The 17,839-nt window shown below is 45.7% G+C and overlaps 2 protein-coding genes across 9 annotated transcripts in view; one reads left to right on the forward strand and one right to left on the reverse strand.

Moving 5' to 3' along the window:
• DHX32 (DEAH-box helicase 32 (putative)) overlaps positions 1–12,758 on the reverse strand; it is a 58,960-nt gene extending 46,202 nt beyond the window's left edge. For 3 of the 8 annotated variants that reach the window (XM_043597831.1, XM_043597830.1, XM_043597837.1), the window contains exon 1: positions 6,718–7,036. The gene's annotated coding sequence lies outside the window, so the exon portion shown is untranslated. Of the gene's footprint in view, positions 1–6,717; positions 7,059–12,537 lie in introns of those variants that run through there. The other 5 variants (XM_043597832.1, XM_043597833.1, XM_043597836.1 and 2 more) reach the window with 5 other exon arrangements.
• FANK1 (fibronectin type III and ankyrin repeat domains 1) overlaps positions 7,076–17,839 on the forward strand; it is a 104,114-nt gene continuing 93,350 nt past the window's right edge. The window contains exon 1 of the mRNA XM_043597838.1: positions 7,076–7,200. Coding sequence (XP_043453773.1) covers positions 7,188–7,200 — 13 coding nt within the window. The 5' untranslated portion in view covers positions 7,076–7,187. The remainder of the gene's footprint in view (positions 7,201–17,839) is intronic.

The following is a 17,839-nucleotide window of genomic DNA, read 5'->3' on the forward strand; positions in this document are numbered from 1 at the left end:
TTCTATGAAATAAGACAGAAGGCTTTGTACAGACGTGATCAATAAATATCTGCCGAACTCATAAACAATATCCTTGTAACCCATAATTATAATGTTTAGAACACAGAAGGTTAATGAGGCATTACGAGTGACTAATAACTGTCTTCAGGATAAAAGGCTATTATTTTTTAGAGAACAGGATCACTGATCCAACATTCCATGCCAATTCTATTCAGAATGCTTATTTGTGGCAACATAAAGAGCTGGCACCGCATGTAAATCAACCCATTGCTTCCTTCATTGAAGAAGTCTTGCTATTAAAAATGTCAGCTCAGCAGAACAGTATGATTAGTGCCACAGTCTACTGACATCTGGCACAGGCCCCTTATCTCACTGCAGACCAGTAACAGTCTGTGGACGGACACCGGTTCGCAGACCACACTTTGAGAAGCACGGTTCGATACTGCTACTAAAGTTGGACCAGTAACAATAACGGTAATGACGATAATTCTATCAATTAGCCTTTATAGAGGGTGCTTATTGGGTTCCAGATGCTCTAGGTACTTAAACACTTTGTATGGATTATTTCATTTACACTCTTAAAGACCCCATGAGGGTTCACTTTATTATTTCCATTTTTCAAGTGGGGACATTTAAGCCATCAGAGCTTTCGTTAATTTCTCCGGCTTCTAAGAGCTCGTCTGTGGCAGAGCAGGTGCGTGAAGTCGGGAAGTCTGATCTCAGCTTAACCTCAGTTAAGTGTAGAGCGGGTGCCTGACCGCGTTGTGCCACACTGCTTCCGGACTGCACACAAGAACACGGGCTCACGCCGGAACACTGTGGGCTGAAGAAACACTTGACGCTATGGGGGATGTCAGGCAGGGTGGTCTGGAAGAAATACCATACAACAGAAAATGTGTAGTTCCCTTATGGAAAGAAAAACGTTGAAGATGTTTGAAAACCATGGTTGTAATCACCCACGTGGAGTTACAAATATTTAATATGTAAACTTTATCTCCCAGGCCTGTTATACTTTAATTGACACAATGGGCTTATCATTACTAGGACTTTTAGAAGGTTACCCCGTTGTTTGCTTTTGTTTTAATTGGCTCGGAGCTCCCCAAAGCACATCCCTTTGGTTTCTAGCATCTACTTGAAACCTTTCTTGGACGAGATAAAAGCTAAACATTTATTAAAAAAAAAAAACAATAAAAACTTTACTGCCAGACTTCTAACAAGTTGACTTTGTTTTGATCTTAAGTAAGCAAATTAAATCAACTGACTTTAAAAACACGCCAATTTCAAAAATGATTCACTTCTAACTCAATATTGGTTCATTCCAAATACTGCTTGGGGGCGCCTGGGTGGCTCAGTCGGTGAAGCATCCGACTTCGGCTCAGGTTCATGATCTCGCTGTCGTGAGTTTGAGCCCCGCCTCGGGCTCTGTGCTGACAGCTCGGAGCCTGGAGCCTGCTTTGGATTCTGTGTCTCCCTTTCTCTCTGCTCCTCCCCTGCTTGTACTCTGTCTCTGTCTCTCTCAAAACTAAGTAAACATTAAACAAAATTTTTTTTAAGTGAAAAAAAAATACACCTTGAATAACCAGTCCTGCGCAATTAATATAAGAATCCTATGTTCCACTGGTAATTTAAGTTTTTTTAGACTTATATACAGGAAGATCTCCCAAGCGCAATCAATACTTAACGTATCATAACAACCTATCACTTCTCATATGCAAATTCAGAAAGGGTTTTATTAGAATCTCAAATGACTGGGCCATTTCATGCTTTCAATATGGCTTTGTTTTGCTGAATAATACTCTAGAAACTAATATCTGAGTAAAGGTCTGCTAAAATATTAATTTGGCTTATTTATGCAGTCTAGTTAGATATCTGAGCAAACGGGTGAGATCTAGTAAAGGCTGAAATCTTAAGAACAGGTTACTGCAGCCTTCACTAGGAAGTTAACATTGTTAGTTTACCACCAACAAATACAAAAGGAACTTACACCCACCTTTTTGTAAAGACCGGATTTGTTTGGGGCATCACCATAACTTTTTTTTTTGCTTGAATTATTCCAAATGGAGATTGTGAAAAACCACAAATATCAGGAAATTGTCTTTTCTTCACAAAGTAATGGATAGTCACTTTTCAGTAACTTGAATAAACCAATAATAGTTTGATAAACTGTGTCATGCATTCTATGGCAGGTGGAAGAGAAGAGAATTATTCCAGGCAATGCCAATGCACGAACCCCTCAAGAGTAGGGATTCTGTTTTATTCATCCTCCCACATTTTGAGCTTCCTTTTTGGCCACGCCTCTTTCGTCCCCTTGGGTTCTTCCACTGCACCCCCCGCATGTCAAATAACCGTGCACCCCAGGGTTCCATCCTCGACTCTCTCTTCTCGTTCTACATCCTCTCCCGGGGGAAAAATCGTTCATATTTTTGCTTCGATGACTGAATGCTTCATCTCAAGTTCTACCTTAATCTCAGACTTCTTTCGTTAGGTCCTGACCTACATGTCCAACTACTAGTTAAGGGACATCCCCATTTAGAAGATGGGCATTCAAAGGAACTGAACTCATCCCGTCTGCACTTCTCACACTCCTGAAAAATAGGAAAGCCCTCTTTCCTTCTTTTGTGTTCTGGATTTCAACAATCAGCAGAACAATTCCCCCCATCACCTGGGCATCATCCCTCTCCACATGGCTTCTGCCTCTTCGCATCCTACAGCCCCAAACTGGCTGTTCGGACCTCTCTCCCTATTCACGGCCCTCCCAACCGCCACTGTGATTTGATCATTTCTTCATGGGATTACTACAAAGCCTCCAACTTTGTTTTTTTCTGCCTCTAGTTCTGGCTCTCCACCAATCTGTCCTTCACATGCAGCCAGTGGCCCCTTTCAAATGGAGAAGTGATCACGTCACTGACCCAAATCCTTCTCATTACCTTCACGATAAAAATCTCACTCTTTGGGTTCTTTCTGATTTAATGCCTATCTGCCCCTCAGCTCCACTTCTTTCTGTGCTCTTCTAGTAAGTTCTCTCTGCTCCAGCCACAATGAACTCCTGCTTAGAGTTGCTTTCCTGTGCCTCTGTGCCTTTGCCCAAGCTGTTCCTCTGCCTAGGAAGCCCTCACACAATCCGTCAGTCATTTCCTAGTCCCTTTAAGAAGGGCGATCCCCAGGGAGTACCTAACACGTCACGGATGTTCCATAAACGTTTGCTACACTCCTGCAATGACAACCATTTATGTTTAAGGAGTTCTTTACAATATAGGAGATATTTTCACTCACATCTATAATCACATTTAATTGACTTTGATTTTCAAAACTGGACCGTGAAGACAATCACTGCAGATCTCACTCTCCCCAGTTATCCACGAGGAAATAGGGCTCCTAACTTTCCAAAGTGGCATAGCTCAAAATTAACGCGATCATCCCAGACTAAAAGCTTGTCCTTTTTAATTATTATCCTAAATTATGAGCTGAAAACCCACGATGAGCTAAAAGGGGGTACTGGACTTAGCTCCCCAAATGTTTAATCAGAGGCACAGCCCCAGGCACATCAAATGACAGAAAACTCTACAAGGGCGTATAGTACAGGGCCGGGTGCCAAACTGGCTAGTGCCCCCAGTAGGCGAGAGAGAAGTGCATTTTGTGAGCATTAGCCTAATACTGGAAGACTTTCCAGATGCGGGGGCAGCAGCATGGGCCTGATGCCCAATTACACTAAGAATGAGTCAATGCTGAAAGAGCATTCCTTGAATCCAACTATTTGAGTGCAGACCTCTACAGGTCTGAAGGACAAAGAGGAAACAAGCAGACTCGAATCTGTTTTCCTTGACTGAACTTGTGTTAAGTTTCAGAAACGAGTGGAGATGGGGGCGCCTGCACAGCTCAGTCGGTTGAGCATCCAACTTGGGCTCAGGTCATAATCCCGACTGTGTGTTGATTTTAGGGGATAGTGTGCTTAGGGGAGAAATAACTGGCTGAGGGGGTGAAAGTGGGGGAGGGAAAGGTATAAACACATCTAAAGACGATTCGTGGGTTGGAGCCCTGTGTCAGACTGTGTGCTGACAGCTCGGAGCCTGCTTCACATTCTGTGCCTCCCTCTCTCTCTGCCCCTCCCCAGCTCGCAGTCTGTGTGTGTGTCTCTCTCTCTCCCCCAAATAAATAGATGTTAAAACAACTAAGACAAAAAAAAAAAAGTGGAGAAAAAAGTACCCTCCCTCTGGCAAAACAAAAAACAAACAAAAATCCAGTAACAAAAAATGAAAACTTCCTCTGACTTATGATCCTAAGGCTAGGAAACAGCAGTAATTTGCTTTTCTTTCTTTTAAAAAAAAAATCATCCTATTTGCGTTAAATAACATTAACTTCCTATGACAATTATGATTACTTTGAATTGCTGCAGCTAAGAGATTGGAGTAAGAAAAAGAGAGGCTATGTCTGCCCCTTCACTGCCACCTTATTCCCTGGTGACAGTGCTTTGGTTTGCTATGTTTAGTTAAGCCATCAGCAAAGAACATAATGTAACTATTCTATCTAATTTGATGAGCTTGGCAATTTCATTAAAAATCAGGACTTTATTGTTTTTCGCCTGGCCACCAATTACATCCTGAGCAGGCCAATGAAAGAAATAGAAAACATGTGGCCGGAAATCCCCAAAAGGGGCAACCAATACCTTTACCGTTCATCTCAACCCCTATCCCCTTAGCAACTTTCTGACCTCAGGATAATGAAACATATCCCTTTATCTAAAGCAATTTCTCTAAAACGCTCTTTTCACTCGTTGGACAAACACAAGGACACCGTACCAGGTGCTGGAGGGAGAAAGAGAAATGAATGTTGTCTTTAGATGTGTTTATACCTTTCCCTCCCCCACTTTCACCCCCTCAAGCAGTTATTTCTTCCCTAAACACACTATCCCCTAAAATCAAATGTGGCTTTTCACAGTTGCCAACTATTACCTGAAATATTTCAACGCAAGATTTCCTCAATGTCAAGTTCGTAGCTACTGATAAAATCATCTTTTCCATACCGCCAAGCAAAAAGTACTTTCCCAACACACATTTCCATTTTTCCAACCTTAAAATCTGCACACAACCACCAAACTCTTGAGTCCTTGTTACTTCAGCATGGAGATCTACAATATTGTTTCTTCGTTCTTTTTAAATGCAAATAGCAAATCCTTTCCTGTTTGAGAAAATACAACCCTACCTCTTTTATGTGTTCATAAAGACCAGGTTTTTATCACTCTCTTGTCACTTTGATTATGATATTACTAATGGACACCGCTATGTTGGTTTCTTGGATGAAAAGACCAATTCACAATGTTGCTAATGGTTTGAAAACTAGCATTTGCAAACACGGGTACTCCAGAAGCGCTGTTGACCTTAGATGCCGTTCGTCTGAAAATGCATCCCCTGTCTCTAAGTTTCAGGGAACAGGTAATTAAGGTGCCATGAAGTGTTTACTTTCCAATCTGAATTTATTACTTCAATATTTTAGTTCATGAGTTATGGGTTCTGTAGAGATCACACTGCTTGTCAATATCCACGCATAAACCTTCTTGCTTTGACAATTAATCTGAAGAAGGCCCAATACAGTCCGAGAGAGGAACAGCCTAGTTTGGTGGAACATAATAAACGTCCACTCCCATCATAGAATATATGCTTCTCAGGTTCAATTAACCTCTGAACGATTCTCTTTCTAAGAGGAAAGCAATTTACCTTGGCGTCCTTGTCATCTACGGAGTGGAAATCTCTCTAGTGGCAAAGAATGAGTAATGGCTTACACGACCCAAAAAGGGCTCTCTTCATTTCCCTCCGGTGCTGTCTAGAGCAGCGGTAGGAACTGGCAGAGGAGCCATAATCGGCAGATACGAGCACGAAATCAATCATGCAGTTCCCACCCGCCCGCACTTGCCTTCTCAATCTTTTTCCTGCCTCTCCTCCATTTTTCTTCCCTCTTTAAGGCTGCTCGTTTTTCTTAATCTTTGACTCTCCCTCCTGGTTGTTTGCATTTTTACAACCTACCAGACACAATCTCCTGTGATCCTCAAAGCTTCCTTAACAGCACAACGGGCACCAGGACTTCAAAACCCACTTATTAGGATACTATTGTGTGGGATAACGTTACGTTTGTTTAACAGCCCTCTAAAGTTTTGGTACAAAATATGTGGACTCCGCAGCTCAACCGAAAACGGGGAGGACTGAAATAACACACACACACACACACACACACACACACACACACACACACACACACGATCCAACCGGAATGATCCAACCCCAGGCCCACTGCCTGAAATGTGATACTTGGGATGACAGTGCAATGTGGGGCACCGGAATTCTCCTGGGTTTCATGATTCCAGGGACACACTTGGCCCACCGCCGACCACAGAAAAGGCTCTCATTGGCTTTACGCTTCCCATAAATGCGGCCCCGGGGGACCACCCTCCCCGGGCCCGGCCGACGCCCCGGCTGCCCAAGGAGCCCCTGTTAGGAGGGCTGGGGTGCCAGGGCTCGCTCCTGCCGCTGACACGCGGGCTGCGGGAGGCAGCAGCGGGGACGCGGCCCCCACCCGGGCGGTTCCGGGAGTGGGGGCGGGGTCGTCCGGGGCCAACGGGCGGGCAGGGGGCCCCCGGGGCGGCGGGGGGCGCGCGGAGCCCCGGCGGCCGCAACAGGTGCGCCGCGGCCGCCCACCCGCCCCTCCCGCCGCCCGGCCGGCCTTTACCTGCAGCGGCGGCTCCCGAGTCCGGGGAGGGAGGCCCGGGCCCGGCCGCCCTTCCCAGCCGGGCAGGCCGAGCTCGCCGGACGCACGGACCGACGGACCGACGGACACCTCGGGAAGGAGACTGGGGGCCGGAGGCCCCCGCCCCGAAGGCCCGGGCACAGACCCCGCCGAGAGCGCGAGGGCTACTGGGGGGGGGTGGGGGGCGCGACCGCCCGACCGGGCCTCAGGGGCAGAGTCTCCAGCCGACGACCGGGTCGTCACCCTCGCTCGGTGCCCCCGGCGACGCGCGGGCCCTCGCGCTCGCCCGCGTTTCTGGGCGGTTTTGGTCCCTCCCTCTCGCCGTCCTTCTGGCCCCTCCTCCCCGCCCTCCGGGTTGTCAAGGCAACCCGAGCGACGCCGGCCGCGGCGGAGAGGCGTTAGGAGGGGCGGCGCCGGGGGCTCGGCCCTTGGGGGCCCGGGAGCGGCTGACCATGGAGCCCCAGAGTAAGGGGGCCCGGCGGGGCGGGCCGGGGCCTCTCGGGGGGCGAGGGTGGGCGCCCCGGGCGCGGTCCGCCGGCTTTTGACACGGAAACAACGGTTCTCCCCCGTCGCGCTTTTCTCTCCCGGAGGGAGCAGAGGGGCTAAAGCCGCGGCGGGAGGCCCGCGGGGACGGGAGCGCCGAGGGAGGGCGCTGGGAGCCGGAGGGACGCGAGAGCTGGGGAGTGTGGCCCGGGGGAGGCAGCGCCCCCGCGGCGTGCTTTCCTGAAATTGCAACCGAGCAAATCCGTGCACTCTCAGGACCACGCTCATTGTTGTCATTTCAGTTTAGTCCGTTTCGCTGTAAAGAGCCGTCCTGCTTCTAAACGTCAGCAACTGAGCAGGCAGCGAGGCTGGGTCTTGCATTTACGACGGAGACCCCGTCCTCCCCCGCCCCCTCCATAGTCGCTGATTTAAAGGAGAAAAAAATGGGGCTTTTGTCCAAGCTTATTCGATTCATCGCTAGGGGTCCTACGAGGTAGGACTCTCCAAAACCAAACAAAACAAGAATCCTTTTCCCGTTTCCCACATTGTTTGACAAAAGGTGGGCAGTCTGGAGTGGCGAGATCTAATACGCGCTCCAACTTATCTGGGCTCCCCAGCCCCCAAACCTCTCTAGGGCCGTTGTGCTCTGTCCTCCTTTTCCAAGCTAGTGCCCTGTTGCTCCTTTTGCTCTTAAAACAAGAACAGTGTTTTCTACGGACACTTGGAAGGCCTTAAACCTTTATAGAAGGATACATCCCGTTTGACTCTCAAAACCAAGTCGTCTTTTCTTGGACAATCTGAGAAATGGAAGTAATCAGACCAAATCCATTCTCTGGGAGAAAGGCTGGCATTTAAAAAAGTCATTAGTTTCCAGCAAGAAGGTTTTAAAGGTTGGTTTCCTTTCTTTTCACTCATTTGCTGGGGCAAAGCTTACAAGTTGTGAGTTACAGTTGCTTGAGTTGAATTCATACACTATTTCTGCCATTTGCATGTATCTCACTGGATGCTACGTCTTTAACGCAACTTGTTGAAAGATGCTGAATGTGCAACAGTGCTAAAATGTTTGCGGTCAAACATGCTGGGCTGTGTTCTCTGTTTAGGGAAGAGATGAAATGAAATCTATCTTTTAGAAACAGCCCCTCTATTCCTTCAGATATATGTTATTGTTTAAATGTGTGAAGTTTACATTTCACTTATTTCAGTGCTCACTGTCTTTATCCACTCACTCATTCATAGTATCTATTATGTTCCAGACACTGCTCTGGAGATCGGGAGTGGGACGATGAACAGGGCAGTGGTTGGGTCATCCCAGGAAAACCCGGGAGAGACCCGGGGAACAAACCTCGCCTCTCTGAGGTCTGAGACTGGGGGAGAGGAGATGGACAGAAAGCTTCTGGGAGGAAGTGATAGGAGGCCTGCAGAACGACCCAGTGAAGAGTAAGGGAAAAGGGTGGACGCAGAGGGAACCCCTGATATGTAGGCCCTGAGACTTGAAGGGCGGTGTGGGTTTGAAACTCAAGAGTAGGAAGATGAGTAAAGCTGTAGCTAGGAAGACTCGGGCGTTACAGTGGCGTAGAAAAAAGACAAGTCTGGAAAAGCCAACAGGAGCCAGATCATGAAGGCTTTATAAAACTATGTAGTAAATGTATTATGTGTATGAATTATACACTTATATCCCGTCGCATTGGGTTTTGAGGTGGGTGGAAAATTTTTGTTAACTAATCCGTGCCTGGGGAACAACTGTACGTTTATTCCTTTCCACATATTCTTAAATGCTTTTGTCAGTTTAATGCTTTTATCAATTTAATGTTATAATCCAAACAATCACCATTTACCTTAGGAAATTCTTTTTTTTTCTTTTAAGATTTTCTTTTGTTTTTTAATTTTTTTAAATGTTTATTCGTTTTTGAAAGACAGAGAGAGGCAGAGCACAAGCAGGGGTGGGGTAGAGAGAGAGGGGGACGCAGAATCTGAAGCAGGCTCCAGGCTCTGAGCCATCAGCCCAGAGCCCGACGTGGGGCTCGAACTCACAGACCGCGAGATCGTGACCTGGCTGAAGTCGGACGCTCAACTGACTGAGCCACCCAGGCACCCCAAGATTTTATTTTTAAGTAATCTCTACACCCAAGTTGGGGCTCTGACTTATAACCCCAAAATCAAGAGTCACATGTTCCGCTGACTGAGCCAGTCAGATGTCCCAGGAAATTCTTTCACAGTCTAATGAGCACCATTTTGGATAAATATTTACTAAATCATTTGCTGTTAGTTAATATTTAAAGGACACCATTAAATGAATTTTGTTTTTTAAGTTTATTTATTTTGAGAGAGAGAGAGAGAGGAAGGGGCAGAGAGACAGAACACAAATGGAGGAGGGGCAGAGACAGAGGGAAAGAGAGAATTCCTGACAGTGCAGAGCCTGATGCGGGGCTCGAACCCACGAACCTGTGAGATCATGACCTAAGCCGAAATCAAGAGTTGGACACTTCACTGATTAAGCCACCCAGGCACCCCACCATTAAATGATTTTTAAGGTTCCTTTTAACTTCAAAATTCATACCTAACTTTCAAAATTCAGATTTTACCTGAAACTCACAATATTTCATCCTCTCAAAGATATTGGAGAGCACTGAAGATACACTATTAAGTACTGTAATTATCTATAACTACAATTAAACTATTGTCAGTATGATATTAACAATATGGTGTCATTATCTAAGAAATTGTAAGCCTTGTGTTTACATGACACCTTTTGTTAGTGATGGGTTTCAAAGAACATTTTACAGCTACAGTTGAATGTACCATCAGTAAATTGATTGAAAGGAAGGATCCTTCTTAATTGCTTTAAGGATCAGACATATACCCAAGGACACCCCAAGGAACTAGGAGAGTCAGTCTTATCCATTCTGTTTCCACACACTTAGGTTTCTATTACTCTTCAGAATGACCTTTATTAATTGAATCATTAAAATCCAATAAACATAAACTCTTCAGACCTCACAACTGGTTCATACTCTGGCCATGGGCAGAGGAGGACAGGGGCTACACTATTATACAGAATAATAATAAATCAATGAGCCGAGAAATGACTCCCCAGGGTAATGGCAAATTAAGTTCACAACCTTGGGCTGTTCAGAGTGGTTTTGGCTCTTGGCTTACACATTTATATCTTTAATTATTTTCTTCCTAAACTAACTACACTGTTGGAAAGATAACCCACATATGAAATAACATGGGAAATATACATCAAATTTTTTTCTTGATTTGTTTTTAGAAAATATTGAAGTTCAACAGTACTGTCTCTTTCCTAATTTCCTAGTGAGTGACAATACCAAAAGGTAGCTTTGGGGTCTTTACCCTGGCTTTCATGATCTTTCCTAACCCCACCCAATCACCCTAAGCAGACACACAATCGGTGTTTATCAAATGCAACATCAAGATAAGCCCCCAGCTCCCACTTAGGACCCTGTTGAACTGCCTACTCTCTGTATAAAAAAATCGGGGTCCAGTTTAGACCAGGCAGCAGCTGACTGACACATACCTGCCCTTTAAAAGAAGTGCTCAATGGGGATCTAGGTTCTTCCAATGACTAAGAGACTGAGGCATTCGCTGAAAGGACTGAAGCCTTCTCCAAACCTGTTTTTCCACTGGTCTATCATCTTTGATGGGATGACACCATCTTCCCAGTCATGCCAGCTGGAAATGCAAGAGTCGTCCTTTACTCCTCCATTCCACTCACTACCCCTCGCACCGGCCCACCCACCAGCGTGCCTGTTTATTGCACCTTTAAAATACACCCGAACGTGCACCTTCCCCTCCCTGTTGGAATCACCGGGATTCCAAGCCACCATCTTGCCAAAGCCATGAACGGAGGCTTCCCTGCTATCTGCAGCTCCTCTCCTCTGCCCCGTCTGTGCTCTACCTGGAAGCCAGAGTGACCGCTTCAAAATAACATATTACCTCGTGCCACTCTTCTGCCAAAAGCCCTCTAGAGTTGTTGTAACGATCTAGTTGCTTCTTCAAACTCACCAGGTGTATGATAGATAATTATGCTTCAAGCCTATGGGTGTTTTGCTCCCTTAAACATAACAAGCTCCTTTCAGGGCGGTGAGTCTTTGCACAAACTTTTCTCCCCTCCTGTTCTGAGGGTGTTCCGACAGGTCTGACTCAGCATCCTCTGGTCTAAGCTTAGCCATCTCCTCCTTTTCTTCTTCTTTCTTTTTTTTTTTTTTTTTTAAGATTTCTTTTTAAGTAATCTTTATACCCAACGCAGGGCTCGAACTCAAAATCCTGAGCTCAAGAGTCACAGGCTTTACTGACTGAGCCAGCCAGGCGCTCTATAGCCGTCCCCTCATTGAATCCCTCCCTTACACCCTAAAGTAGGTAGTGCCCCCTTCCTCATGTTATTCCTACCTTTGCGGTTTTTTTCTCTTCCTGATCGCAATTGTAATTCTTGTGTTAATTTAAAAAAAAAAAAAAATCTGTTTTCTCCACCAGATTGTAGGGTTGTGGAAAAGGGCCCTGCCTGCCATTCTGGCCCTGGTGCCTGACGGGAAGTAAGCCCCGAAGAAGCATTTATTGAATGGCTGGCACGGCTGTTAACAGCTGAATGCCTTATCTAACTTTATTTCCTCGAGAACGAGGTGTAGTTAAAACCAAAAGCCATTTTGCTCTGCCACAGAAAGGGCGGTGCTCCAGAGGAATCTGAAGTGGAGATTGTTTCAGGTCAAGTTCATTCAACTCAGGCGCTTGTAAATGTTAGCTTGGTTACACACACGGCCTTCCTTTTCACCAGCCTCAAGGAGACGTTTCGAGAATCTCATTTTATCCAATAAAATTAAGGAAATGGGCAAGCCATCTTATTTTTGAGACCAAAGGCTCCCCAGATCATCCACCCAGCAAAATCTGCTCACTGCCATGAGATACTGGTGTGTTCATTACCTAAGAGACTGGTACAAGTTTAACAGTAATTACATAAGCCCAGGATGTTTTTTTAAAAAAAATCTGTTTAGCAGGGTTTTTTTTTTTTCCCCTCAAGTAGTCTTGACCCCTAAAGAATATTAATTCTATCAATTAGGTTATAATTTAAATATTATCATTAAGAAATGCACATATCCCTCTCTCTCTCTGCCCCTCCCCCTCTCATGCTCTGTCTCTCCAAAAGAAATAAATGTTAAAAATTTTTTTAAAAAAAAGAAAGAAATGCTTATATAAACCAAGTTCAAAACTTAGGAAAAAAAAAAAACAATTTCAAAGCAACATCTTTTAAATAGCTGTAGTTTCAAATCCCCATCAAAAGGCTAAAATCATGGCAATCCTGACCTCCAGATGCTCACCCAGCCCCGGAAAGGGGGCAGATCGACTTGATGGTTGCCGCTGGGTCGCACCAGGAGCTCCGGTTCACCTCAGCATTATTCCTCGGCCAAGTCTATTCCTGCTAACTTGGATTTTACCTCCTCTGGACGGGAAAAGGGAACGCTGTTTGGACGCGCCTCCTCACCTCCTCTCCGGAGGACCCGCCCGGTCACGCCCAGGAGCGGGGCGAGCCAATCAGGCTCCAGGAGGGGTTTGTGCACACCCGCATCAACCCGGAATGGCCTGAATGACTCATGGAGGACCCAAGGTGGTGCGAACTCCTCACCCAGTAAACAACTCACAGCCCTGTTCTTGCATTTTTGTGCTCGCAGGGCTGGTGACGAGCCAGGGGCGTAGATGCTTATGGTTGGGAGCCTCCAGCTGCATTGGGGGGCTGGGGGGGGGGGCATTTCTCTCCTGGGAGGTTGAAGGAAGGGAGGAGGCATTCCCTTCTCCTAGACCCCAGGTGCCAGTTCTTGTAGCTGTGCCCTGTCCCCTTTCAGGTTGTCAGGGACCCTTCTCTGGTCTTGTGTCTCAGGAACACGGTCTCTCGTTCTCCTCTGCTGCCTCCCAGTCTCAGTCTGGAAGGCACTCACTGCCCACCCACCTGTCTATTGGTTAAAAGCAAGTCTTGGGGCCCCTGGGTGGCTCAGTCGGTTGAGCGTGGGACTTAGCTCAGGTCATCCTCTCACGGGTTCGTGAGTTCGGGCCCCACGTTGGGCTCCGTGCTGACAGCTCAGAGCCTGGAGCAGGTTTCGGATTCTGTGTCTCCCTCTCTCTCTGCCTCTCCCCCACTCACGCTCCGTCTCTCTCTCTCTCTCTCTCAAAAATAAATGCTTAAAATTAAAAAAAAAAACAACAGTGTTTATAAAAAAACAAACAAACAAGTCTTGCAGGGGCCTGGGTGGCTCAGTTGGTTAAGCATCCAACTTGCAGCTCAGGTCATGATCTCATGGTTTGTGAGTTTGAGCCCTCCCACCCCCACCCCCGCATTGGGCTCTCTGTTTCTTAGCACACAGCCCGCTTTGGATCCTTTGGCCCCCTCTCTCTACCCCTCCCCCCCCAAAAAAATAAACATTAAAAAGAAAAATTTAAAAACGTAAAACAAGTCTTGCACTTCACTGTCTCTTGGAAACTTTGCCTATTTTCCATCTCCCAACCTAAATCAGAGTGACTTTCTCCCTCTTGGGTTCTGGGTCTGGATTTTATTAATACTTTTATTATTCTAACATGTTGTAACCGATATATATTTATCTGTTCAACTCTCCCATTAGAAGTTAACTTGAAATGGATCGAGAGATCAAACATAAGACCTGAAATTTTAAAATTCCTGGAAGAGTGGTGCTGGGTGGCTCGTTGGTTAAGTGTCCAACTTCGGCTCAGGTCATGATCTCATGGTTCGTGAATTTGAGCCCCGTGTCAGGTTCTGTGCTGACAGCTCAGAGCCTGGAGCCACCCAGGTGCCCCAAGTTTTCTGTTCCTTTTTAAAAAGCTTTTGACGGGTGCCTGGGTGGGTCAGTCAGTTAAGTGTCTGGCTTCAGTTCACGTCATGATCTCATGGTTTCTGAGTTCAAGTCCTGCTCAGTGTAGAGCCTGCTTCAGATCCTCTGTCTCCCTCTCTCTACTCCTCCCCCACTCTCTCTCTCTCTCTCTCAAAAATAAACATTAAAAACATTTTTTGAGATAGATACTAACCTTATTGTTTTTCAGCCTACTTTTTCAAATATGTGCACTGAAGACTGTGAATTTCCCTCCAAGCCCAGATTTAACCAAAGTCCCCACGTTTTTATTTTCTGTGAAGTTGTATTAAAGCATGACACGTGTGCAAGAAAGTGCCCGGTATTAAATATACAGGTTGATGAATTATCCCAAAGTAAACACACCTGTAACCAGCTGATAACCACACTTGTAACCCAAATCAAGAAACAGCTATTAGTTATTTCAAAGCTTGAGTCTCATAATATTGCCTGTTCCTTTAAAGTTCATGCCAGATCATTCCAACACCTGAATCACTTATAGGTTCGTCTCTCTTTTCTGTTTTTCAGTTGTTTGGTCACGTATCTTGGCATTCCTGTTTCTTTTTTTTTTTTTTTATTTATTGAACACTCAACACTCTTTGTGAAAATCGTAGAGGTCTTGGTAGTCGTTATCCATAGAGGATTTCATTTACTTTCGTCATCAGTTAATGAGGGTGGTCTATTTTCAGTTTGCATTTATTCTTAGGATGTAGCCATTTCAGGGATCTGAGCTGAAAACTCGGGGTCTTTACTAGTGCCCTTCCCTTTCAGCAGGCCTTCTGATTCATTTTGGCTCCCAGCACCTAACACCGCCCAGACTTCTGCTCTTCTGTGGTCGGCAAGTTCCTCAAGTGGGTCTCAGGGGGCTCAATGTCTGTGCTCCCTTTTCTCTAGGGAGAAACCACCCCTTAAGCCTTGGTTGTTTGGGGGGAATTCAACCCAGTGTTTTTGTCTCCCAGCTCAGCGCGCCCGTTCAAAGCTCTATGATATTGCTTTGTGTTTGTCATCCACAACCCAGTGATGATTCAGCAAATGCCAAAGGTCCAATGTAGGGGGATGTACGGCCAACTTCACTATGAGTTAACAGTGCAGAGCCCGCTTGGGGTTCTCTCTCTCTCCCTCTCTCTGCCCCTCCCCTGCTCGAATGCCCCTCTCTGTCTCTCTGTCTCTCAAAATAAATCAACTTAAAAGATGGGGCGCCTGGGGACTCAGTGAGTTGGGTGTCCGACTTCGGCTCAGGTCATGATCTCATGGTCTGTGGGTTCGAGCCCCACGTCGGGCCCTGTGCTGACAGCTTGGAGCCTGGAGCCTGCTTCAGATTCTGTGTCTCCGTCTCTCTCTGCCCCTCCCCAATTCCCACTCTGCCTCTCTCTCAAAAATAAACTTCCAACAAAATTTAAAAAGAAATGAAAAGATCTACGTCCTGATTTCAGTGGCTCAGATAGTTGTAATGATAGGATATTTCAGGGTTAGCTTGTCCCCTCTGTGAATTGTGAGGTGGGCTTTTCAGATTGGATGTAGTCTCTTGGGCACTATAGCTACATGAATATGCACCTTGTCCTAACTTATGCATTCTGTTCTGTGTGTGTGTGTGTGTGTGTGTGTGTTTTGAAAATGTTCAGAGCCAGAGAACAGTTCAAAGTCATACAATGAACACTTCCATACTCTTCACATGGATTTGACTGTTTACATTATGCCAGAGTTGATTTTTCTCTTTCTCTTCCTTCCCAGATACACACACACACACACACACACACACACATGCACACTTTTTGAACCATTTGAAAGATGCACACACCATAATACTTCAGTCCTCAACACTTTAGCATGTTTTTCCTAAGAACCAGGACATTTTCTTCCGTAACCACAATACCACAATAATACACCCCCAAATTTAACATTGATACAATAATATTATCTAATGTTCCGTCCCTATTAGTATTTTCCCAGTTGTCTTAATAATGTGCTTTATGGTTGCTGTTGGGTTTTTTCTTTTTAAATGATTGGGACCCTTTTCAGGATTACACTTGGCATTTAATTGTCTTAGTCCTTCAGTCTTCTTTAGTGTAGAGCAGTCTCCGTATTTTTTTGTTTCGCGACACTGATATTTTTGAAGTGGCCGGGCCGGTTACCTTATAGAAGGTTCCATGCTGGATTTGTCTGATTGTCGCCTCGTGGTGTTTTGAGTCAAATATTTGTACCAGGAATGTAATGTTACACAGACGATGCTCTGTCTCTTTCGTTGCGTCTTATCAGGAGGTCCATGATGTCAGTTCTGTATCCTGATACAATGTCACTGCTGCCACTGAAACAGAAGAGACGAATGTTCTGAAATGAAATGTACTTAGGAGTTGGGGAATCCGTTGAGAAGACAAAGACTCGTTTCTCAAGGCTGCCAGGACTGATGCTACAGGAGCCGGTCAATTTGTATTGCTTAAGCCACAGCTTGGCTCTTCTTACGGGTAGAGGGTGGCAGATAGTATGAAAATGAAGGACATGCCCCTCCTCCCTAAGGCACCTCCTAGCACAAGAGAGACGCTAACACGTATGAAAGAATTTTCCAGTGTGATGGGAGAGAATATTTTTCAGCTTGGGACTAGAACCCAGATGTGAGCATGGCAAGAATAGTGACTCAGGGGGTTGGTAATTGGCACAGACCCCACTCTCCGTGTTTTTATTTTCACTGCTTCCCAGTATGTACTTACGATTCTAATTACGTCTGTTTCCTCCTTGCCTTCCACATTCACTGTAGTCATTCACATTTCTATTCCCTCCCTCATGTTGACTCACCGGAGCCCTACCCTGCACTGCCCCGCAGGACCTGTGGTAGCCTGCCTCCAAGATGGCTCCCTGTGAGCCTTCCTGCCTCCTGGTGTTCTCACCTGTACCTTGCCTCACTGTGCCAGAGCCGGTCTGTGTGACCAATGACATATGGCAGAAGTGGTGTGTCACTTCCAAGATTAGATTATAAAAGGCTGGGGCTTCTGTCTTGGGCTGGTCTTCAATCTCTCTCTTCCTCCCTCCCTGCCTCTCTCTCTCTCTCTCTCTCTCTCTCTCTCTCTCTCTGTCTCTCTGTCTCTCCTTCTTCTTCTTCTTCTTCTTCTTCTTCTTTGATCACCTACCAATTGCCATGTCATGAACACACTCAAGCATTCTATGGAGAGACCTACATGGCGAGGAACGGGGCCAAGTATCAGAGAGGACTGACTCCTGCCAAGAGCTCAGCGAGTGAGCTGGTGGGCAGATTCTCCAGTCTCAGCCAAGCCGGGAGAGGACAGCAGCCCCAGCTGTCAACTTCACCGTAATCTCTGAAGAGACTGAGCCAGACCCACCCAGCTGAGGCATCCCAGACTCCAGACCCTCAAACACTGTGAGACCGTTATTTATATATGTGTGTGTGTGTGTGTGTGTATAATATATATATAATATATCATATATATATAATCATATATTCGAGCATATTATCTATACTACATTCCTCTCTGTTCTGTACTTTCCTTTTTTTCACCTAACGTTATATTTTGCCTTCTTTTTATTACCATGGTTTCTCATACTTGAAACAACTATATAATATTCCATTGTATAAATTTGCCATAATTTATTTAACCAGTCCACCACTGATAGGCAGTTTGTCTTTAGTCTTTTGCTACCGTGATAGGGTGAGTAAAAACATGTCAACAGCTTAATCCCCTGAACCTGTGAATGTGTCCCCTTTCATGGCCAAATGGGCTCTGCAGCTGTGATTAAGTTAA

This window comes from Prionailurus bengalensis, chromosome D2 (genome assembly GCF_016509475.1).
Source record: "Prionailurus bengalensis isolate Pbe53 chromosome D2, Fcat_Pben_1.1_paternal_pri, whole genome shotgun sequence".
In the NCBI taxonomy this organism is placed as follows: Eukaryota; Metazoa; Chordata; class Mammalia; order Carnivora; family Felidae; genus Prionailurus; species Prionailurus bengalensis.